The sequence below is a fragment of the Daktulosphaira vitifoliae genome, unplaced genomic scaffold, assembly GCF_025091365.1.
Source record: "Daktulosphaira vitifoliae isolate Bord-2020 unplaced genomic scaffold, ASM2509136v1 Scaffold_1, whole genome shotgun sequence".
In the NCBI taxonomy this organism is placed as follows: Eukaryota; Metazoa; Arthropoda; class Insecta; order Hemiptera; family Phylloxeridae; genus Daktulosphaira; species Daktulosphaira vitifoliae.
In genome coordinates, this window is record NW_026099572.1 from 59611621 (window position 1) to 59637088 (window position 25468).

The 25468-nt window shown below is 27.9% G+C and overlaps 2 protein-coding genes across 5 annotated transcripts; one reads left to right on the forward strand and one right to left on the reverse strand.

Annotated features, from left to right (window-relative positions):
- Positions 1–3459: 3459 nt before the first annotated feature.
- On the forward strand, positions 3460–16696 carry LOC126894629 (serine protease inhibitor dipetalogastin). The gene is made up of 9 exons (XM_050665772.1): positions 3460–3838; positions 12249–12380; positions 13267–13414; positions 13745–13906; positions 13982–14296; positions 14353–14514; positions 14578–14700; positions 14761–14937; positions 15428–16696. Exons 1-9 carry the CDS (start codon positions 3760–3762, stop codon positions 15657–15659), a joined length of 1530 nt encoding a protein of 509 aa, XP_050521729.1. The 5' UTR covers positions 3460–3759; the 3' UTR covers positions 15660–16696.
- On the reverse strand, positions 16126–24801 carry LOC126894627 (N6-adenosine-methyltransferase subunit METTL3). 4 transcript variants are annotated; one of them, XM_050665767.1, is made up of 12 exons: positions 24728–24784; positions 23527–23682; positions 23241–23469; positions 23014–23177; positions 20665–20756; positions 20467–20593; positions 19779–19941; positions 19075–19241; positions 16974–17118; positions 16761–16908; positions 16521–16699; positions 16126–16462 (listed from the first exon to the last, which is right to left on the reverse strand). In XM_050665767.1, the coding sequence occupies exons 2-12, from the start codon at positions 23651–23653 to the stop codon at positions 16345–16347; spliced, it is 1659 nt and encodes a 552-aa protein (XP_050521724.1). In that variant the 5' UTR covers positions 23654–23682; positions 24728–24784; the 3' UTR covers positions 16126–16344. The 4 variants fall into 4 exon arrangements, with proteins under 4 accessions (XP_050521724.1, XP_050521725.1, XP_050521723.1 ...); XM_050665768.1 differs by lacking the exon at positions 23527–23682 and having other exon boundaries at positions 24728–24801; XM_050665766.1 differs by lacking the exon at positions 24728–24784 and having other exon boundaries at positions 23527–23884.
- Between the last annotated feature and the right edge of the window lie 667 nt (positions 24802–25468).

The following is a 25468-nucleotide window of genomic DNA, read 5'->3' on the forward strand; positions in this document are numbered from 1 at the left end:
TTAAATCTTAAAATCTTTTCACGAATTTCCAAGAAAATGAAAAATACATCAACATTTTAATTTTCAAACAAGTTTTTATGCATTTTATAGACGTTTATTACATTATATGATTAAATGTAATTCCTGTTTTAATAACATTTATTATAATGAGTGATAAATATTATATAGTTGTAACTATATAATATACTGCACTAAAAATGCCATATCATTTATTTATTTATAAATTTGTTTTTATTATTAAAAAGCAACTTTAAGATTGTTTTTATTGCATTATATGCATAGAAGTAATCTGGACAAAATGTTTCTAACTTAATTTTTCCACTCTATAAAAATATTTCTTTATAAATTTACATGTATTTTTCATAATTTTTGGGAGGGCTCTTTAGATCATTTCAGATCACGCCTCGGATTATATATTCAAATAATGGTATTTATAACATTATTAAATGAAAAAATATATATTTAATCTTTAAATGACATACTACTCAATAGGAATAGATAATTACGACCTTTTTCAAGTAATCTATTTAGTTTACCCATGTCAAAATTCTTCTTTCAATTCATTAAATTTAATATTTAATATTCATTAAAATATACCAATAAAAATCTTAAATAAACAAAATTGTCCTAATTTATTTTATAAAAATACAAAGAAATATAACTGCAAGTAATTATATTACTTATTTTAATTTGGGTTTTGATTGTAATTTTAATAGAATCTAAATTTAGTTTATCAATAAGTTAAACCAGTAATTTTTTCATAAGTATTTTATACCAACGGGTATTTACATTGAGTACAGTTATCCGATACAAGTAAAATTCATTTATGCTGAATTACTTCTTTCGTGATTCATTTCAAGAATGTTCGTGGGAGACTCGGTATTGTCAACTCTATAATAGATAATTCAAGTGTTCCATTCATATAAAGTTTGAACCCTATAAATATTTAATTTTATCACCATATATGCTGACTGACATTTGACACAATTGTAGTAAATAATAATAAAAATATACTTGAAAGATACACATAAAAAATAAACAATATACTTCAGGGAAAGTCTTCAATTTCCATAAAAATTTCCTATTCAATCGTGAGAATTTGTTCCTTCTCGAAGTCGTGAGTTATTGTAATAATGAACAACTTGAATATTCTTAATGGAAATAGTGATTTTTCACTTTAGTTTAAAGAGTGTCAGTAAACAAAAACTAATTATTTGTAAATTTTGAAGTGTTCTATAATAAGCAAATTTACAGAACAATAGCAATTCACTCGGGTGGAAGTTAGAGAGTTAAGGAAATAGGAAGACATTTACCTATTAAAAATCTACCTTATCTTACTCGTAACTTATCTGAAGGTAAGATATTTATAATCGTAACAACTGATATTAAATGAAAAGTAACAGCAACTTCAATACTATTTTCGATACGAAATTACTAATCTGAAATATATAATCCATTTATGGTTTCGGCCCACCATCGAAAATATATGTGTGTGACTATTTTCCCATCATCTATGCTGTTTATAATAGTCGTTATAAATTTAAAATAAGGCAATAATATTTCTTAATCATGACAATCTATAATCACTAGCTAAACTTTTATAGAAAAACCGACTAATATTTTTAGAATCTGTTTAGACAATTTTTTAATCATATTAGAGAAACTTAATTATAATTATAAAAAAAATTACCTATTTACGACTTTTGGAACCTACACGGTCAAAAGTGATAGTCTTAATGATCCTGTCGGTAGTTCAATTTATTTCGACCCAAATACAGTTAATACTAAGCTTTCACATTAAATTACTAATCGTATGTTTTAATTTCATTTTTGTTTTTCCAATTTCCACTTTAAGATAATACAATCATAGTTTCGAACATAACACATAAGTGTTCAAAATTCTCTTTTAGGAATGTCATTTAAATAACCGGATGTTGTAAACCCTCCAAGGAGAGTACTTGATAAATTAAAATATTTACTAAAATTTACTAAAAAATCTATACTATATATGAAGTTCATGTTTCCATTCATACTATCGTCGTTGTTTCGTTCAAAAAATGAAACCAAATACTCGTATATGCCAAATTTCTATTTTTTCCAAAAAAAAAATTGTGATTTTGCAAAACATATAACATAAAGAATTGTTCACCAATGCGCTCTCTCTAAAAAAATATTACCATACAATTCTTAGCTTTGTATTTTTATATATTAGGTTGTTTTTATGTTTAGCGTTATATTTCTGTTTATATATTGAACATAAATGTTCTTATTTTTTATAAAGACGTACACAAATCTTAAAACCAAAATCTATAGTAAATTTTTAATACTTGTAGTTACCGTGCCTATTATTTTTATTTTTAAATGTTAATACCAAAACATCATTTTTGATTTTAACGTGGTTATGCACTTTGAATGAAAAACCGTCGATATATCGAGTCATACTGTCCTATTAGATTAATATAAATATTTTATATTTAAAAATGTATAAATCGTGACAACCCAAATCAAAAGGGATTAATGAAAACATGAATCAAAGAATTTGTTGTGATAAGCTATTTCACAAGCAGGTTTTAGTTTGAATGAAAGTGTCAGATTAAATCTAAGACTTCCTCCGTAATCGTTTTAAAACCAACTGTTTTGACCAAAAACCACTAACACGTGTAAAAACATTATGACAAGCTCTGTGATTTTTAATTACATTAATGCTAAATACAAACGGACGGGTTTTATTTTAATCAGATCATTGAATTCTAAAGTACATCACATACGTCAAAGAAATATTAGACTAAAAGCGGGTTTTTTTTTAATCTCTATTCAAAAATCCATCGTTGTTGAAACTTTTGGCTTATTAACGTAGTTAACTTTTTTTTAATTTTGCCATAAAAAATACCTGATTGCACAAAAATATTTAGTATAATGAATGAAAAGCAAAATACTTGAAGAAATCTTATAATTTTCCAATGATTCGCAGGAACTTCAAAAGGCATAATGAAGACACCAAGCGATTGCAATAATATTAAATTACGCCAAGTTACTCAATTTTTAACAAAAGTTTGATCGTTATGTTGGCCACGGAGAGATGACATTGATAATACTTTTGCACGATAAATACTCGTGTTACAATACCTGATCATATCGACATGATCTATTTATGCAGTGCACGTCATTTAATTGCACAGCTATAATTGTCATTACCAACGATGCTACCCACGCGCATTACTAAACTAATGGTGCCGATAAAATTTGTACACCTAAATAGGATGTCTAAATATATTGCCCGTGGCCGTGATTATTAGCGGAAAGATTTATCCGTAGGGAATGAGAGAAACGAAGACTGCATTTGTTGTGTGTGTACAGATGCAACCGCAATACCCCACCTCCATTTGGATCGGCGGCGCTGCACAAGTCGCCTTTCTCCTTTCGTTAGAATTTTCATTTTAAATAGGTATTATATGTTTTCCGTGTGGTTCATTGCCGCCAGTGATTTGTAGAACAGAGTCAGTAGGTTGTGGCCCTGCTCCAGGTGCTCGTCGTTGGTCGCAGTCTCGTGTTCACCGCACTCTTCGCCGGTCATCATATTCGCTTTCTTGCCGGACACGCTTCTCTACTGTACAAACATAAGTCAACTCCGTCTATCAAAAGCACTATATAAAAGTGGTATGCGATTTTAATCAAGAATTCGGTTATCAAACGCTCAAACTTGGTCATTAAAATAAGAAATCAACGCTTTTGACACACCGCTATTCGACCAACATCGCCATGAAGAGTCTCGGACTTACCGGGTCGATTTCAATTTTGGCCATTTGCCTATGTCTTTGCCAGTGTATATTACACCAAGGTAAGAATAATATCATATCGAATATATACGTTGAACAGTACGATTTTATGTAAAGTGAACTCGATAGATAATTATTATCACAATAATTGTAACGATAGGCTCTCTGAAAAATGTCACCGATCTAATTATCCAAATCGTTGAAATAGTTAACTGCAACTGCAGCAGTGAAATAAAATTTAGGTAATTACAGTTGTATATACTCTTTCAGGTTCTTGGTAGGAAAAAAATTTAGAATTTTTTTTTATAGCCTCTGTATACTATCATCACGTACAGTTTGTAATACGCATAATAAACACATTTTTACGTTACATACGTTCACCTATACTGTAATAGTTTTTTATTTTTCTTAACAGAGTAAGTAAAATACTTCCCACCGGTGTATTACTCTTAAAAAATACAATAAACAAAGAGATATTAATGCCGATAGTTTATTTTTATGGATTTATATTTACAGACTCATTTTTTTAACACATATTAAATTTAGCGCTACTTAAATGCTATGCCGATTACTTTTTGTACCAAGTTTATTTCTAATAAAAGATACACACAATGGTCTTTGTGTTGTCTTTTTATGATCATTTTCGACGTCAATGTACGGAAATCATTTCTCGAAACAAAGAACAATATTGTACCTTAATATCTGTGGTTAGGGTGACTACACATTGCTGTGTAACGGTAGCTAAAAAAACTGTTAATGTACTGCACTCACAGATCGAAAAATGCCAAATTTCGATGTTCACAATAATGCACACAAGTCGTTGGTTGGCTCATTGCACAAGGATGAGATCGTTGACCGAATAATTTTTCTCGATAAAAAATTTGAAAGTGCTTATATCTTCCGCATGACTCATTGTTAAGTTACAGACAATTCTAAAATTGCCCTTCAAACGATTTACTTGCTCTTAATAAACGTATTATTTATTTTGGCACGTGAAGTTTACCATACGGATGTTCAAGATCACAATCTTACAGATAAAAAATGTCACGAAACGTTTTTATGTCAACCGGAATTAACAACTCTACATTCAAATCGGACCAACGGTACAAGTTAACAGTTAACGCACTAGTTAGACCGGACTGTCTATTATAATATTACAGTATTTGCGAATAAAAACTAAATTATAAGTGTAAAATTTATCGGTCACCCAAAAATATACCGAAGACGTACAGCATTTCTCTGGTTATTTGTGTTCTTTGGATTATTCAATCAATTAAAACTTGTTATTCCTTCTGAAACGTGTAAGGCAATAACATCGAGTACGAACGAGTTTGGTATTGTCAATATTTTATGCATCGCGAAGACTTATTGTCACGGTGCAGCTTACGGATAATAATGAACGACAATGTTTAGCTAACAAAGTGTATGATCTACATAAATAATTAACAACACATTGTAAGAGTACTATGCGATAGTGTCCATTGGAATGACAAAACAATATTATAGCCACAGTGAAGTAATGACCGACGTCTGTATTGCTATTGAAACTGCATAACAACAGTCGTTATATACCAGAATTACATAAGTCTATGGCCTATTCAAGGCGAAGGAAGCGCAAAGACGGAAGAAAAAAGCTTTGCAGAAGTTATCACCCTGTTGGCCGTCCGTTGGGTGGAATGCAAGAGGAATCAAACTGGTTTGTGTATACTTGTATTGCGATCAACGGCGTTGAACTGGAAAAGCCGACAAAGAGCAATTAACTTATAAGATAAAATTATATATGTGTATAAGAAGTCGGATGTAGTAAAAAATAAATAGCAAAACAGGACGGCGATAGACGAACGCGTATTGTTTAAAAATAACTTCAGTTTAGTAATGACCGGCGATGAATAAAGTTTGTCATGCAAAATATCTATTTATTACAAAATATAGTTTTTGTTTCTGCAACTATCTTCGTTCCAAGACTTTCGTTGCGCATAATTATCTTTGAATATAATCCAATAACTACACGAGCGGCTAAGTTGTACCGATTAATCTATTACAATGCCTAAAAATAACTCGTGTAAAAAAAAAAGTTTGTCTGTTGTTAGATATCATTCGGCAAAGCAAACCGATGTCGCGAATGAAGTCGTTTACAACTAAAGTCCGAACTACGACGGATAAAAATATGGGCCAACCCATCGTATTTTTTTAGTGTTGGGTTAAAAAATCATTGATAACGCGCCGAGCCATTCGGTACAACCATCGTGCGGTAACACTAATTACGTTCATGGGACTTGGCATGGAAACACAAACCACAAAAAGTTCATCCCAAGTCTGAACCATATACACGTGTGCGGTTATTACGGTTGTTACACGCTAATCACAACTGTAACATGATTATTATACTATCTGCTGCAATATTAGATACGTCGGAAACGGCATTGTAGGAGTTTTGGAACACCGTTCCAAACTGTTCGTTCCCAAGTCTAATTTCCCTTTGCACGACACGCCACCGCTGTGTGTTCACCATGCCAAACTGGTTCTGGATCAACTCGTCATTATTACGGGGATCCATAGCCGATCAACTCACGAAGACGCTATGGGAACACGATATCACTGGTCGTGCAATGGATATGACGGTATTTTCGGTAAGTGTACTGATATTGACGGTAATAATACAGACAACTGGACGTTTGGACGTCCAAGGTAAACACATACAGTTCAAGTAATATACATTCTTACCGACTATGATTGCATAATAATATGCATTGTAATAGATCTGTAATACAACGAACAGAGCATACAAATCTCAATGTGCATGACAAGTTCAGTGAACTTTTGTCACCGTGCAACTGTAGGTAGAAACCAAAACATGCATGACAATGCGCACTAGACGACAGCTACTACATCGCATATTAGATGTGTATCACGACGTACGTACTCCCTAACGAACTAAAAAATTATAATTGCCAGGTGTAGACTATGTACTCGCCATTTTTGGCTCAATTTCACATTACACGCCAATTATCCAATAATACAAACAATTTTTATCCCGATGGAATTAAAAGGAGATGTTTACATTTCATCTGATAGTCTCCATAACCTCAATAGTACTATTTTATTTCGCGTTCCTCATATTTATCTCTTCGCTTATAAAAAATCAAAACCCGTAAAGCATACCTTATTTTGCGTCGAGACGGACAACGAACCCTAACAACCACTTAAAGAAAATTATGATAAATTTCAACTGAATTAAAACGAAAAATTGCTCGAATTAATAAACGTCAGAAACAAGTTTGCCAACAAAAATAAAATATCAAATGCAAAAATTGCGAATAACATTAATAGTATAATAACTACAAGCGTAATATCTTATAAATTGACTTTTATTAAGTTTTCATAATGTTATTAATAACGTAACACAAACGATATTCTAAGAATCTCATTCAAAATAACCCGTTCTGCAAATTTAAATTCATAAAATCAAAATCCAAATAGTGAAAATACAACTAAAACTTATCTTCTTAGTTTATTTTTTGACTTAATCAATTTTATGTTTGTATACATTTGAAGAAGCCTAATAAAAAATAATATTGCTAATAAAAATCTTTGAATAATGTTTTAATTCTCAAAACAGTGTAGTTTTTTCATCGCCGCATTACAGTCACCGAATTATCAACGCTTATAAAATTATTAAGTATTTGGCCGAAAAACGTTTGGACAACGTGTAATTTAAAATATTAGAGAGCTAAGAGTATATCACATTAGGATACGCCTCCCTAAATAGTATCTGTATCGTGATGGACGTCGTGGACCTCGCTTTTTAATATGATAATAATTCGTCCACTGCATTACTGTAGCGATAAAGACAACAAATTGATCCAAACAAACAGCTAACCTTAATGTAAAAATCTTGTCTAATTCCTAAGCTTCTACTCGGTTACGTGTATTAGTATAATGTAAAAAAATTCTTAAGCTTCTTCTTTAATCTATACGTGTAATTTATATAGGGTGTTCAGTAAGTAAGAAACGGGTTTCTATTGTTCTCATTGTTTGTAACATCTGACCTGTTTCCTTAGTTACTAATCACTCTGTATACTGTATGCACTGAAGTGACATTAATGCTCTTATCGTTAGTAAATATTACTACCAATTTTTTTTAATTTTATGACAAGCACTGTAAAGGATTAAAGTATTATTAATACTCTTATGATTTTACAAAACACTTGTGTATACATTGAGTTAATGTGGATATCAATCAATTTCATTTGATAAAAAATACATTATTTACGAAAAAAAAACAAATTTTTCAATTAAAAATTTTCTTAACATAATTGTTAAATTATGTTAAATTACTTTGATTACGACAAGTGGGTTGAACCAAAACGAAAATATTTCAACATGATGAAGGAATATATTCGATTAAAATAGTTTGTGAAATTATAAGATACCTACAAAATAGATGAAGTATTAAATAGAAATATTATGAACAAACTTTTTGAAAGAACTATTAAAAATAAAATTAACAAACTATTTTGTATAGAAATTATTTTTCGTTGTAATACATCAAAAAATATTGATAAAAAATCAATACACTAAATTCTACTCCCTAAATGTAGTGAAATCGTAGTACATTAAAACAATAAAACAATATTTTAAATGTAAAAGGATTTTTAATGGTTTACCATAAAACATTATACATAGTGATTGTTTATCTATGACTCACGCAATATATTAAAAAACAAAAATATAATATAATTTCTTTTCTTTTCAGAAGTTAATAGAATTATACGTTTTATAATTTTGATAAAAAAATTCAGTTCTACCGCCCTAATATTCCTTAAAAGTCTTCTCAATTGAAGTTTTTTAAATAGAAACATATATGCTTAACCAACTTTACAGACTAAATAATAACTGGTCGATAACAACATTTGGACAAGTATTTTGGAAGTTATTAACTCTTTAATATAAAGGTTGGAGATTAAATGCGGATCTGTTTATTTTTATATTTAAGTATTAATGAACCACACTACTCTGCCGCTTTGTTATAAAAATGCTAATGTCTTTTAATATACTTATCCAGAAGTTGTTATCGATTAGTCATATATTTTCTTAGATTGATTATTTTCTAGTTTGTAAGTTGGTTAGAAATATATAATTTAAAAACATAAGTTAATAAAGGAGCTAGAGAGGAGTATGATCAAATTGTTTTCTGAAAATTATAGAATGTAGGATACATTTACTTTGTGAAAAGAAAAAATTATATTATATTTATATTTTTAAATATATTGCGTTAGTCATTATTGAAAAATCACTACGTATTATTTATATTAAAAGAGTCATTGAACGTATAAATCAACTTATTACCATCAATCATATAATCAAAATTTAAAAAGTAATACTAATGACATTAGCCATTTTTTTAAATTAAAAATATATTCGTATACTCATCTCTTTAAGTATTCTATTAGTACTATCAAATTGTCTTATAATGTAAAACTATCCTTGATATTAAATAATTTCACGTGCACAAATTAGTATTGTAATGAGTATTCGTAATTAATACGCATAAAATGAATAAATTCAAAACACAAAAAAAAAAAATCATTTTATACATATGACTACAATTTTATTTTTACAATTAAAAAATAATTTACCATATTGTTAAAGAAACAAAAATATATTATGTCACTATATTAAGTAATAAATAATTAATATTATAATATCGATTAATAAATTACATTTCTAAATAGTTTTAATTCCATTAGGTAGTTAATAATATTAATATTCAATACGAAATAGACACATCACAATGAACTATTAACATAAAAAGAAACCGAGTATTTTAACATCACTAATTATTGTAAAAATAAAGTATTATGATCTGAACACTAATTTAATTGATATTCCTGATGGTTCAAATCTGAGAATAATCAACTCAACAATTTCTGATTGAAAATCACTATTCATATATTTGGCAATGTGAAAGTATTTATAGTTAAATTGTTATAAAAAGGGAATTATTAAGAATTTAGCATAATAGTTAAATTCTAACGCCAACTTAATAGGCAGTAGATAATTTAACGGATATCAAGAAGTAATAACTGATATCAGTCGTATTAAACAATAAGCATAAATATTAAAACATTCCTTACGTACATTTTATAAATCTAAGAATTAATATTCGTTTAGTACATAGTGTACATACTCATTTGTTAAACGTGTATCCTAATATTGGTTGCCTAAGTGAAATTATAACAATTAATAGGTCACTTAGCCGACATAATTAAAATAATATCCATTGGAGAACTATTATTGTAATCACACTAAAACATATTATAATATAATACGAGAAATTCGCCAGACACAAATTAATAAAATCTAAATATAATATTATCACTCATCACAGTAAAAATAAAAGAGTTTCATTTGCAAAATTCAAATATAAGGTTAAAAAAATCATGCGGGTAATATAAAATAAATAATATTCCAGAATAGCTAAAATTAAACAATTTTGTTTTTCCAAAAATTAAATAAAAATACATTCTGTGGGCAAGTTTTTTTTCAAAATTTTTACAATATACATTTTTTTTTTTTCTTCGACGATGCGGAAAAATAGAAATCAATTAAATAGAGCACGAGCGAATTCACTCAAAGTTAGTAGACAATAAAATGTCCTACTGTTTGTTTAAATACTCGAAAAAAAACTTGAGATTCGTTAAAAAGTAACCACTGTTCGGTATAACTGGCTGTGAAAATCTAATTCATACACTTTTCATTTTCCATTGAGTTGACTTCTACGTCAAATACACATCATTGGAAAACGTTTTAATAACTTAAATATAAGAAGTCTAAACGATTGTTACTCTATCAGTCAAAAATACTATTAAAATAATACGATTTTGATCATACTTTTCTTTGAGATGGACTCATGGTGGTTATTTTGATAGGATAGTTTTTTTGATTGACAACTGAATTTACGTTTAAAGCGATCCGAACCCAAAGGATTACTATAAATAGAGAAAGGAGAAATTATTGAATAATAATGATGAGCCGGAAGACTCTGTTCGTGATTCGTTTACCCTAACCGATATTCAAATTCAAATCGACAGCCAATACGTGCAAACGAGTGTTATTTTATCTTCTGGTCAGTAGGTCAGCCACGACAACTGAAACCATCATGCGACGGTCACATTTTTATTTCTATTGTATACACTGACAAAGAACGAGGCTAGTGACCCTCCAGACCTAAACGACTAGACGCAGAATAATAGAAAGTAAGTTATTATATACAAATGTAATGCGTTCGCTTATTCCTCTTCGATAAAAAATGTGCGAACACCGTCGTCGACTTGCCAGACGATCCAACGTCCTCGTCTGTCTCGCAGATATTGTTGTGAATAAATGCATTAAACTACTTCGCTGTATTACTTATAATACAAGTATTTACAAAAAAAAACTCGAAAAAAGAAAACTAAAAACACTAGAAAAATATTAAAAGACATAAATGTTTTTCAATAATTTTTAAATATAAGAGTCTTAGGTCGACTATTTTTCTGAAATAGAAGAATAGTTACAAAATACTAACATACTGTTGAATTGCCAGTTGAGTTGCTTAAATTTAAATGATAATCGTACGTGGATAGAACTACCTAATTATTAAGACGTAGGCGTTGAAAAAAACTGTAGACCACTCAATTATAATTTAAATTGATTGAAATGTACACAACTCTACTATTTGTAGTTAATTTAAAATGACTGGTACTCGCTGATGCATTAGACATTTTACGTGCTATTTATACTTTTTTTATTACACAAAAATGTATTTATCTCGTGTATCGTAATGATAATTATTTAGTTTATTGTGAACTCTTGGTTTAGACCAATGAGAAAAAAATTGATTACTACGATTTATAATTTTAACGCACTTTATTCCATTACACGCATAACAATATTGCTGTTTTATTTTTTATTTTTCGTCATAATTATTATTTTCTCTCAATCCGCATTTGGTTTTTGGGCTTCGTTTTCTGTAATTAAAGTCCCGTAGATAACTCATTATAAACCGTAACAAATGATAACGTACGATAGTATAACAGTTGGTGGTATAAATACATATCCAAATAATAACTATAATTAAATGACTGTATGAAAATTGAAAAAAAAAAAACAATCGGCTATGACTATATTAGTCAATCTTTTTTAATATCGTCATAAACAAATTATATTCAACGAGATCTCATGAATTGGTTATTGCCGGTTATTTTCGATAATCATCGACGAGTCTATTCGATTTAAATCGCCAAAAATAATATAGTAAAGCATTGCTAGATTTTGAAAAAAAAAACATATCTATGTTATTTTTTAAATCTCTGCATTTTCAAATAAAAGATGATTATCAAAATTTATAATCCGTTGTTAATTCATTTAAAACTGTCGGAAGACTTGAAACTTGATAAGAAAATTTCTAATAAACTTTTTTTTCATCAGGTGTTGCGGCAGCGAGAGATTCCGGTTGCCCGAGAATTTGTCCACAGGGCAGTTCTGAAGAGCCAGTTTGCGGTTCTGATGGAATCATTTACCCGAACAGTTGTGAACTCAAAAAGAAAACTTGTGGCAAAGGTACGAATAATTTTTTTTTTCATTATCGTACAATAATTTACAAATTTATTCAATCTTAATTAAAACCGTGTTTAAGATTTTATCGCGAAGTGGCTATATGAACATTTTCGTTCCTATTTTTATCAGGATGACCGTTTAAATAATATCAATGCGCAATACATTTTTTTTACATTGTTACAATAAATTTGTATATTTTTATAAATGTTCATACTTCATATCATTAATAATATACTATTATCAAATCGTATTCAAATCAAAGTTATTAATACTGGTAATCTATATTAAAACTTCTCATTTTTGTGTAAATTATCGTTGATAAATATAATAAAATATTTATAATATATATAATATTTTTTATATAAAACTACCAATATTAAAAATAAAAAAAAGAATTTGATCAACCATATGTTGACAACATTTATAGGTTTCACTCCTTAAGATGAGAGAAAATAGACTTAGATGGTTTGGTCACGTTATGAGGAGAGAGGAACGGAAGCTGTAAGTAAAATTATAGCAATGAATATCGAAGGAAAAAGAAGTAGAGGAAGACCAAAAAAGAGATGGAGGGATGTTATTGAATGCGATATGAGGACAGCTGATATGGGAGATCGTGTCAATTGGAAGTTTGGGTTAAGGGCGGCCGACCCCAAGTAGTTTGAATTAAGGCGAGGAAATAGAAGAAGAAACTCCTTAATATTGAGATTCAGCCTCAAAAATTAATCCCCCCCTAAAAATTACTTTGACGCATCTCCAAATCATGGTTAGGTTTATAAGTTGTGTGTGTTCTATTTGTATAAATTAATTTGACGCCACTGACAATTTTTAACTGTATGCATTTTTTTGTATAAGATCTTAGATTTTAATTTGTATTTTATGTTTTTAAAAGGCGTAACAGAAGCTGAAAATTCTACGCAATGTTTGCGAGCTTACGGATCGAGTTGCGAACACCGTTGCAGCAAAGAACAGGATCCAGTGTGCGGAACGGATGGCCGAACGTACTTAAACCGATGCATGATGCAAGTAGAAATATGCAGGTTAGTATAAATACATGTAATTTATAGAAAATTAAATCAAAATTGTTCTGTAAACGGTTCACTCTTGAAACATATCATTAAAAGACGTTTTTGTTGAATATCGAGGTGGATTATTTTTAATCCCCAGGACAGTTAGTTTTTATTGTATAAGTTATTAGTTATTAAGTATTCACACGGCACTATTTTTTTTTAAATAAGTTTAACTACTTCGATAAAAATTTAAGGATTAGTAGTGTATTGCAGTACAGGCAGATATACCGTGTTTGGTAGTGGAGCAGTACTTTTAATGTTCACATTAACGTTACCAACGAAACTGATATATTTTTATAGAGTTGGCACTTCCATGTCGCATCTTGGGCCTTGCAATAACATATCAGCCCACCGAGAAAATTGTCCAGTGAATTGCGATCAAGCGCCAATGGATGGGCCAATATGTGGTTCCGATGGCAACGTTTACAGAAACACTTGTCAAATGAAATTGTTTACTTGCGGGTAAATATTGATATACAATCATGAGATTTTCATTACCAGAATTATTGTTTTTAACTGAGTAACGATTTAAAACAGACAAGGTGTGGTGAGGACTTCTAAAAAACATTGCCAAACAACAAGACATTGCCGCGAGTCATGCTGGCGCGTTTCAAAGCCGACTTGTGGATCCGACGGTGTTATCTACAGCAACGCGTGCCGAATGAAATCAAAGAACTGCGGCAAACATGTATTTGAGGTTCCCATGGCATTCTGCTTAAGTCAAGAACGAAATCGAATAGGCTCTTCCAGTGCTTGTCCAGTAAACTGCGATAAGGAAAAAGAACGTTTAGTTTGTGCATCTGATGGCAACATTTACCGCAACGAATGTGAAATGAAAATGTTGAATTGCGGGTAAGTGCAAAACAATAAGCTATAAATGAATTCATTTTAATAAAAAAGTCATTTAGTCAGCAAAACAAAAGAAAAGTAACCAAGGTGGACTTTGACAAGTGCAAAATCAAAGTGAACAAGTGCAATAAAATGCAATGTTCGGATGAAGCCGATCCTGTTTGCGGTAACGATGCACAAACTTACAAAAATCCATGTCATTTAGAACTGGCCACTTGTTTGTGAGTAAACATTTTTTTTTATTTTATGATCTAGCGCTTATACACAATAAACTATATCTATAGGAGAGGAATACAAATGGCTCATGTCGGTAAATGCTCATCACTATTGACAGCTGAAAAGTGTCCAGAAAGTTGCGAAAATGAACGCGAAGAACCTGTATGTGGATCAGATGGTAACGTTTATAGGTAATCCATTAAAAAAACAAACGGATAAGAAAAAAAAATTACACTAAGGTTTTCGTTTAGGTCCGATTGCGATTTGAAGATGAATACTTGCGGTCAGAAAGTTGTGGCTGTACCGCCACACCACTGTCCTACCACAGCGCAATGTAAACAGCAATGCGAAAATGTTAAACAGTTTGTTTGTGGTTCTGATAACAAATTTTACAGAAACGAATGTGAAATGAAACGTGAAAACTGTGGGTGAGTATTAATTTTGAACATAATTATTTAATATCAGAATAAAATAGGTCTCTCATGCGGTATTTTATAACCAAGTAATTTAAAGTCCATAATTCAAATCAAAGCATGTTCTCGAGTTCTAATTTCAAAAGTTTAAAAAAAGGATCCTAACAAGGGAAATGATCAGGATGCTTAATGAATTTGTTTTAAGTTTTAAGTTAACTTTGTGAACTAAGTTATAAGTTGTACAAATTGCTCTACGTATATTTTTTGTCTATTTTATTTAAAATTATTTAAATATTAATTTAAAACAAATTTCAAAAATTTTTGTTAAAATGACATCTGGATTTACATTTAATATTTAACTTAGAAAATTATATATATTATAAGACAATATAGTGCCACAAATTTAAACCGATATCTGCGTTTTAGGATAAAATAATAAAACTTGGGGCCTTTAAATAATTATTACAAGAATCATTTTAACAAATCGTTATCAATTCTTTTTCAGGAAACATGTATATGTTGTGCCAATGAAAAGATGTCTGGCAGGATTCCAGTTCAAAGGTTGCCAACGAGTTTGTCCACCACTGTATGATCCAATTTGTGGTTCAGACTTAAAAACATACAGTAATGATTGTTTCTTGGAAATGGAAAACTGCCGATCCCGGTCACTAGTCACAAAGCAATACCATGGCGTGTGTGGTCAGCCAGTAGAAGAACCCAAAAACTATCTGTACTGATGCTATTCAATTTAAAATGAAATAGGTCTTCATTATTGTTCTTCGTCTCATATAATTACTAAGTCATCAATCAGGACTTTTTAATTTAATATAGTTTTATTCACTTAGTATCTTAAATTCAAAATTATGTGTAACAATTCCCCTCATTATTTCATTTTTGTATTGCAGCAATAGTAATTATCATTACAATGTATTTGGCTTTTAAGACAAAAATTAATCAAATTACATTGTATTACCTGAATTAGATTATTAGGGACTTGAGAATTAATTTTTAAGCTTTATTTATTTATGTTTTTACACGTGTGTATGTGAATCTGTATTAATATTATTTAAATATTATCATGTATGTATAATTATCCCATTGTTCAATAGACTGCTCACCTTCCAACTAAGCTTAGTGAAGTCTGTAGTCGTAAGACAGCATTCGCTCATAATATCTATTGCGAATAAGTGCCAATTTAAAATATATAAAAATAAATTATTTATTTAAATAATGCAACGATTTCATAGATTATATGAACACATAAAATATAGGATAAATCTTACAAAATCCTAAGTTAAATTAAGAATAAAACTTAATTATAACTATTAGTTTTTTAATTAATCACAGAAAAATCATCTATATATTATATGACATTATTGATGATTATACAAATTTATTTTTCAATTACAGATCCAAAATAAATTAAGTATTTCTTTTTAATGGAGTCAAACAACTGCCCGAGGGGTATGCTTTTTTAAACTTTTCTATTAGATCTTGATCTGTTAATCTTATACCTTCTACCTGATTTCCAAGAGTTATCCTAAACATAATTATAAATAAATAATAATTAAGCTACTTCTGATCTAATAAAAATTTACCAATTTGGTTGAATATTATGAGCTCGGCCAAAGAGTTCAATTTTTCGAGTACCAGGTGACAATCGTTCGATTATACCATAAATTTCATCTGGTTTATGACTAGTATCTCTTACTTCAGCTACAATAACATCACAGTCTAGACCACAATTTAAATTTGCCGGTTTTCCTTTCATTCCTACCTTTATAAAAGCGTATCAAAATTAACAGTAAGAATGTACCAATATAAAGTATTGTACTTACCAAACAATGTTCTTTACCATGATTAAGCCAGTGACCTGTTCTGCCAGTTCTTATAATTCTTTGCAACTGATTTGTTTTTACCCAAATAATTTCATCAACACGTTTATAGCCCCATAGTTTAAGACATTCTCTTCCTAATTCCATAGCACTATATAAAATTAAGAAATCGTATATTGTTAATAAAAACTAAATGTAAGTATTTTTTAATTATACCGTCCAGTAACCCAAAGAAATATTAATCCATCATCTTGTAACTGAGGAATACCTAATCGTCTCATTTCATCGTCAGACATAGTTCCATAAGGAAGTTCCATATGGATATCCCATGGTGGATCAGCCATTATGACAGCAAATTTTCCTATCAAATATTTTCAATTAAAAGGAAAAATAGTATAGAATTATGAAGAAGCAAAAAAATTATTTATAAAAATTACGAAGTTATTAAAAAAAACTTAAACGTGAAGACGTAGCATACACGACACAAGTATAAATTATATCTGAAAGTGATTAACATCGCTATCACAAAAAATATATTAATCTAAGAAAAGGACTTTTTACATTTTAAGCTTGTTCCAGTTTAGGGGATCGTCCCAACAGTTTTGAAACATCATCTCATTTAAACTTTTTTTCTGTCTCTTAAACTGAATCTTTTTGAGTGATATCGATATGTAACATAGGTTTTTTAGAATATCATTTATTAAAGCTGTACACTTTAATATTACACACTAATTATATGCCTTAGTTATACAGAATATCACATACAATTTTCAAAGTTGCATGGTGCAATGTAAAATTGTTGTTTGTATTGTTGAGTTATCATTGCTTAAATGTAATGCTATAAATGTACCAAAACGAATAGATGCATATATGCATGTAATATATATTTAATTCGTTGTAGAGTTCATCTCCAAAGCCATAGTTACAAGCCCAAAAGTTGGAGCTATAAAGCTGATTAAGCTTGTTTCTTATTTGCTATTGAATTTTTGTTGTTGCTTTTGTCGTTTTTATTTCTATTTTGTTATTATTTTTATTTCTATCATTGTTGTTGTTTTGTTTTTCATTGAATACGAAACACAATTTATCTGCAAATTATTTTATTTTTATGGCCGAGTACAGTAAAAAGTGAAGTGCATTTTTTTATGAAAATAAGTTAATATGTAATTGTACTAAATTTCTATTAAAATGTATGATGTAAAGTTTGAAAAGTAAATACTTCATATTTTAGTGACCAAAACGCTGTAAAAAATTAATAATATATAAGCAATATTATCTCTTAAAATATATTTAAATTTTTAAAACGATAAATATATATTTAATTCATTTTTGAACTAAGCCATTGATATATGTATTATCAAGCTTTTCTAACCGGATTCTTAACATACATTTTTCTTTAGCTTCATTCTCTCTCTATCATTTTACTCTTGTTTATTATAACATTAATATATTACGGGTATTTTTACTTTTAAAACTATTTTTGGGAATAATCTTTAGAAGTTATGGTTAATTTAACTACTAACAATATGTGATAATTAATAAATAATGTCAACATACATAAGATAAAAATTTTGAATTTTGAGTTTTTTGACAATGTTTAAAAAATAATAATAAAAAAATCCATAAATGTCAATACACCCAATGTGATTTGAACACTTGCCTTAAACACAATAGACTATGATTTACTACCCTGGAAATCAACCACTGCAATTGCAAGACAATAAATTTAAGCTGGTTCAATTTTCAATGTTTTTTTTTAAATTTTAGGGGATGTTGCAAAAAATTAAAAATAAATTTTAACAATCATTCAAAGAAATCGGTCTAGTAAAGGCTGAAAAAAAATAACGACAAAAAAAACACATCATAGTAAAATTAATACATTCTCAGCTTCACTTCAAACCTAAAAAAAATTGTTTTAATTCACTCAATTTTCAAAAATTATTGCAGTTTCAAGTAAAATAATAATTTCAAAATTAAGTGATTATAAAAATTGGAATTTTTTGGGGTTTTTTCTCATTTACTAGGAATGAGAGATATTTTTTCAATATTGGAGAATAATCCTTAATATTTTTTGAAATTATTACAACATAATAAAGTAATAAAAATATTTTATAACATTAATTTTTAAAATTGCTATTAGGATGTTTTCAACAAAATACGATTTGTGATATTTTATCATATTACTAAATAAAATTGATCTAGTAATAGCTGAAAAAAAATGACACAAAAAAAAAACATCATAGAAAAATGAATACCTACTCAACTTCACATCGAAGCTATTAATATGAACTTAATGTAGAACAATTTAGTTGATACTAACCTAAAAAAGTAAAATCCATAAATCTTAAATCACATTGAATCCATTGACATAATGGTGGAGCCAACTTTTTTTTATCTGGATGTAACCCCTTTTTAGCTGGAAAACTATTTAGCGCATTAACTAAATTTACTTTACTTGTGACTCCATCGACCTCATAATGAACATATCTAAAATTGAAAATAATTGAAATTAAAATATTTCCATAGGGGAACAAATAAATAATCAAGAATGTAGAATAATAAATGAATAATAAATGAGTTCACTGTTACATTAATTTGTATTAAAAGGTTAAATCAACCATTAGCCAAAAACTAAAATACTACATTTCCTTAGCCCAATAATTATATGTAGTTTTTAAATTTTTTATTTAATTTTTAGTCATTGTTAGTTAGATCATACAACTTTGATAAATATTATAAATAATATTTAAAATTTAAAATAAATGATTTTTATTCTAATTATATAATAATGCTTTATTTAGGTGTGAAAATTATAAAAAAAAAGAAAAAATTATAATACCAAAACCTACAGGATTCAAATTTTAATAACTTTACAAACACTTTAAAATACTATAATAAATTCAACCGATTTTGCACTCATATATTTTCAAAAATAAGTATTTATTTATTAATGAAGCAGTGTGGATTTTTCTTAACTTTTTAATATAAAAAATATTTAACAAAAAGTAATAATTATAATCTTACTTGCATGTGTCCATATGGAAACAAGTGTTAAGAAATGAACAATCACCTAAAGATTCATCAGTATGTTGTTGAATAATTTTTTTAAAATGAAGTTTTTTACAAACATGTCCTTCCATACAATCAGAACGAGTACCATGTGGACAAAACTCCATAACATGTGTGCCTATTACACATTATTTTTGAAATTAAGATAACTCATAACTTCTTAAACTAATATTATTATAAATATATTGTATGTTTTAAATAAAACACAAATGAAAAATTATTTAATAATTGCAAACAGTTTATATTAAAATAGTGCAATATCATAAATTTCTATTTTAAGTGTAATAATTAAGTGTATCAAAATTAGTTGATGAATTCAATTTGTCGCTTTAGGATTAGAAAAACATATCAATGAAAATAAAATTATATTTTAAAACAACTTTATATTATTATCCTTATTGAATTTAATTATTTTTAACCATATAACTTAAGAGGTATTGTAACTAAAGTTATTACTTCCAACTCTAAAAGTTATATTGTTGTAACACTTAAATCTACAAAAAAAAAAAAAACAGTATATAATAGTTTAAAAAAATTTAAAAATTATTATGTTAATATATTCCTCTAATCCTGCACCAACAATTTAATTTTATTTAAAATTCATTGAACATTATTTGAAGGATAACTTCAATATTTTACTTGCCTCCTTTAGATCGAAAACGTTCAGCCAATGATTTCTCTTTTGCTGTTGGTTTATTCAAAAGCTCCATAATTTCTTCACTAACTTTTTTGAATTCTTTTTCTCGTGTAGATGGCATTGAAATAAGTGACTACAATTGTAAGTCTAAATTTTAACATATAATTTCAGATTAATTATTTGTATAAAAATAGTAATACTTACCATGATATCATCATCTGAATCTTCTGGATTTCTTTTTTCAGTTGTTAATTTTGGAATTTTAGATTTTTTTAAACTTTCATTGATATCTTCTTCTGAATTAATTTAAATCATATGTGACAAATTAGAACTCAGAAAATTATTTAAATAAATAAATATTAACTAAAAAATAACTATTAACAATAAACTTTAAATAAGTTATATGAATATTTAAGCATAATAGAAGAGAATTATTTCAAAAGTCAAACTATAGGCTTTTCATTTATTAGCTTAAATGTAAAATTAAAAAAACCCAGCACAGGGGGGTCGCGGCACAGTGGTGACGTGGCATAGTTGGATCAAGTATAATGATATCTGACAGTGATTAAAATCACTATCAAAAAACACGCTTCGATGCAAATCTTTAGATAGTGTTTAATTGTAAAAAATTGGTGGATTATTCCAAAAGCTATATGATCTGCTATTTTCTTATTAATATCCTGAATGAAAAAGGGAATATTAAAAAATATTATTTCTCATAAAAAATTGTGTTGATTCATACACTTTTTAATAAGTTATAGCATTATAAAGTAAAAAATGTAAAATATAAAATCGAGAATTTTCACACAAAAATAGAATTCGGTAGCCATTTTCACCACGAAGACAAGGCCAGAGGTCAAATTTTTTTTTCCATAATAAAGTACATTACATTAGCTTTAATTTAAGATATATATAAAAGAGTCAAACCTCCCGGAACACTTTCAAAAGTTAAGTTGAAAAAGTTAATTTTTTGTGAAAAAGTTGTAATTTTAAACCCCCCCCCCTGTGGGCAGGTAAAGGGTTAAATTTATAAAAAAAATATACCAAATGATAGGTAAAGACATCAAGCATCTAAAAAAAAAATTATATTGATATGTTCATTTTTGAAAAAGTTATGGCAGTTTTTAGTAAAAAAAATTGAAAAAATTTCGAAAATTAGCGATTTTTAAATTTGTAATTTTTTTAGAGATTTCTCCCATTTACGGGGAACGAGGGAAATTTTTTCAATTTTTGAGGGTAATGTCTTCGACTAGATACAATTTGTGATCTTTTGACATATTGTTGAAAGAAATCCGTTTGGTGAGAGCTAAGAAAAAGTGGTATCAGACACAAAAAAATAAAAAAAAAAACATCATAGTAAAACCAATACCTTCTCAGCTTCACATCGAAGCTAAAAGTATTTATTTTTCTGATGTTTTTTTTTTTTTTTGTTTATTTCTGTCACCATTTTTCTCAGCTTTCACTGTACGGATATCTTTCAACAATACATCAAAAGATCACACATTGATTCTAACTAAAGAAATTGCCCTCAAAAACTGAAAAAATTTCCCTCGTTTCCTAAAAATGGGAGAAATCCTGAAAAAACACAACTTTTGAAATCAGTAAATATCAAAATTTTTTTTCTTAAAACTGCCATAACTTTTTTAAAGGGGTTGACTTTATCTTGTGAGTAGAAACATATGTTACAAGACTTGGGGTTCTGAGTTTGATCCCCGTGGTGCCAATAAAATTTTTCATTAGTGGTGTCTGGTCTCTGTTGCAAGCTGGCCATAATACCCATCCCGTTCATTATTGGTGTAGCCAAGAACCATCTTTAACTTACTAAAATGTGAAAAAAGACCACCAACATGCTGGTAGCATATTAAGTTCCAAAAATAGAAGAATGTAAAATTGATCATTTTTTTTTTTGCCATAACTTTATAAAAAAGAACACATCAAGGCAATTTTTATTTATAAATGACTTAGATATTTCTTTTTCTTTTGATATCAATATATTTTTTAAACCTGAACCTTTATCTGCCCACAGAGAGGATTTAAAATAACAACTTTTTCAACTTAAGTTTTGAAAGTGTTCCGGAAATACTGACATTCCAAGCTTTAAACATATATTAAATTAAGACTTATGTAACATACTATAAATTAAAAAAAAAAAATTTGTCTTGGCGACTAATATTCTGTGTGGATATATCTGCCAAACATGCTATTTTTGCATTAGAATTTCCAATACTGTATCTTCAACTATCATCTATACTTGTCCCAAATATACTATATAATGTACACCTTGTGCCATAACCCCACAAATAATTTTATTTTGATACTATTATGTTAAGTAATTAAATTTTTATAACTATAATTGTAAGATTAGTTAGTATTTAAAAATTATGATTAATCATTTTTTTAATATTTTTAGAACTTTGATCAGAATTTACAAATAAATACTTTGAAAAGTATCATTCATTTTATCATCACATTTTACAAAACAGTAGTAATGCAAATTATAAAAGACAAATATATGAATCCTTGAAACACACTAATTTTTTTTTTTTTAAATACCTTCAAGTTGTTTAATTTTATCTTCAAGCAACAAACGTGATCTTTCATATTGAACTACTGTATCAGCTTCTGATGATAAATCATTGATCATTGCAAGACATTTAGCATGTTCTGCAGTTAATACTTGCAAACTCTGTTGACCATCAACAACTATATTTTCTAAACTAAATAAGTTTATTAAAAAATTAATTTAAAATAAATTTTACATCCAATATTTATACAATTACCTTATTAGATTTTGAGCAACAAATTTATGGAGAAGATTTATAACAGAAGAATGAGGAATGTAAGTAGATTTTTTTTTTGATAAAGCAACAACTAATTGATTAGATGTCACTGGAAGATTCAAAGAAACATCAATAAGAGCTTCTAGTAATACTCTCTCACCTCCAACTTGATTCCAATCAAAATTTGATTCAGTTTCATAACTATTTTCACTAGTTACATGAGATTCTCCTTAAAAAATATGCATGATAAAATTAGATATACAAATGATGAAATAAAAAAACTCACTAGAAATAATAAGATCAGTAGATTCATTGAGAATAACCTGACGTTCAATTTTTCTTTTTTTTAGTTTCTCTCGCAAAGAATTTCTTTTACTCTTAACTGCTTGGATTTCTTGCCAAGCATCAGACATTTTTAAAAATGTCTATACATTTATTTAATCTAATTCAATAACTTACAACATTTATTATTCAGTCATATTAACACGGAAATTAATACAAAAATTCATTAATAACAATTATTGTTATTTAAATTTAACATTACAGTAAATGTTAAATAATTAAATACATTAAATTATTTAAATTCCACATGTGTTCTATGAAATATAGAATCCAGTAAAAAACAATGTTTAGATTGAAAACAAATCTACTGCGATTACTATTTTCAAAATCATTTTTTCTTAAAATATTTTAATAATTTGATAATGAGGAAACTATAGACTATTGTTAATAAACCAAAAGGTAATTTTATAAAAATTGTATCGGTTTATGAAAAAAAAAATTTTTATTTTATTTATTAAATATTGATAAAATACATGATATCAACAACCCATATATATATTTATATATAATATTAGATAATAACCAAGGCTGAAAAATCTACTCTGATGATAATAATTATACTACAGGTCATCTTTATAAACGACATTTATATGTGGTATTACAAGTTTGCACGAAATGATAATGCTCCAACATTGTTAAAATTACTTCAAATATATTTACTCTAGTTATATTTATATTGAATACATGCTTTGGAAAATTTAAATTAACCAGAGGTGTTTTCAAGAGTATACGACAAATACCCATTTATCGTTTTGGAAATTTTCATATGCCCTAAAATCATTACTGTATAATGTCTTGATATAAATGTGCTTAAAGAAATTTTTTGAAGGATATGACTATTTTAACTTTTAACTCTATAGGGGCGTACTTAATTTTTTTTTAGGGGAGTTTCAGACGTAAATTTAAATATGACCTTCAAATTTACAATTATTATAAAACTTAGAGTTCTAGTAAAAAGATGTGATTAGAAAGTCAACATTTTTTTCTGCATTTTAAAATTGCAATATATTAAAATATAGCATAAATATTCAGATTTTTATAAAATTACTTAAACAATATACTAGAGACAATAAGATTTCTTTTGATATGCTATTCATGATTATCTAATTGAAAACTTAAGTAGAAGTTCTAATGAAACCACTTACCCATGTTAAATTTTTCTCTATATCAATTTTTGATAATCTGTAACATCTGGATTATTTTAACCTACACCAAATTAAAGTTTATAAGTGAACTATAATATTAAAAAAAAGTGCCTACAAATTTTATATTGGAAGAAATCGGCCGACGACAAAGCAAAAAAATACATTATCTAAGTTAAAAAAATATATATTTCGTTAGTAAATTTTGTAGATTTTTCAAAATGTTTTGTACCTTTAAAACTATATCAAATAAATATTTAAATCTTGTATAAATCGTTATTTTCAAACAAAAATTTAACAGAATGCCACCGAAACGTTTTTTGATAAAAATATTAATCGATGACAGATATCTATACTTGTCCCAACTATGCCACTGTACTAGATTTTTATAATTGCATAGATTTATGTAATGAATATTACTAGGTAAAATTTTGTTTGCTTTTAATAAAATTTTATACAAATCCATGTAACTAATGGTATTTATTTAAGTGTTATTTTGTGTTAATCTTAATACCAAATAACCAATAAAAATATTTATGCTAAGTGTAATATTTAGTAATTTGTAATTTTGTAAAATATTATTTTCGAGTGTAGCTCTAATTTTTAAGGTAATTAGGCTTAGAATTTCCGTTTTTTTGATATTTGTATAAAAATATGGTAAAACAATGTGGGCGAGATACAAATGTTTCATAAATTAAGTTTATTTATATTTATATTTTATCATTATTTCTTTTAATGTATGTT

Bases quoted from the DNA above. Each gene is read 5' to 3' on its own strand.
- LOC126894629 (XM_050665772.1), top strand. From the start codon at position 3,760: ATGAAGAGTCTCGGACTTACCGGGTCGATTTCAATTTTGGCCATTTGC. The intron at 13,907-13,981 runs GTAAATATTGAT...GATTTAAAACAG, and splicing joins ATGAAATTGTTTACTTGCGG to ACAAGGTGTGGTGAGGACTT. The intron at 14,515-14,577 runs GTGAGTAAACAT...CTATATCTATAG, and splicing joins TTAGAACTGGCCACTTGTTT to GAGAGGAATACAAATGGCTC.
- LOC126894627 (XM_050665767.1), bottom strand. From the start codon at position 23,653: ATGTCTGATGCTTGGCAAGAAATCCAAGCAGTTAAGAGTAAAAGAAAT. The intron at 23,178-23,240 runs GTAATTGTATAA...AAACTTATTTAG, and splicing joins GTTGCTCAAAATCTAATAAG to TTTAGAAAATATAGTTGTTG. The intron at 19,242-19,778 runs GTAAGATTATAA...TTTCAATTTTAG, and splicing joins TTCCATATGGACACATGCAA to ATATGTTCATTATGAGGTCG.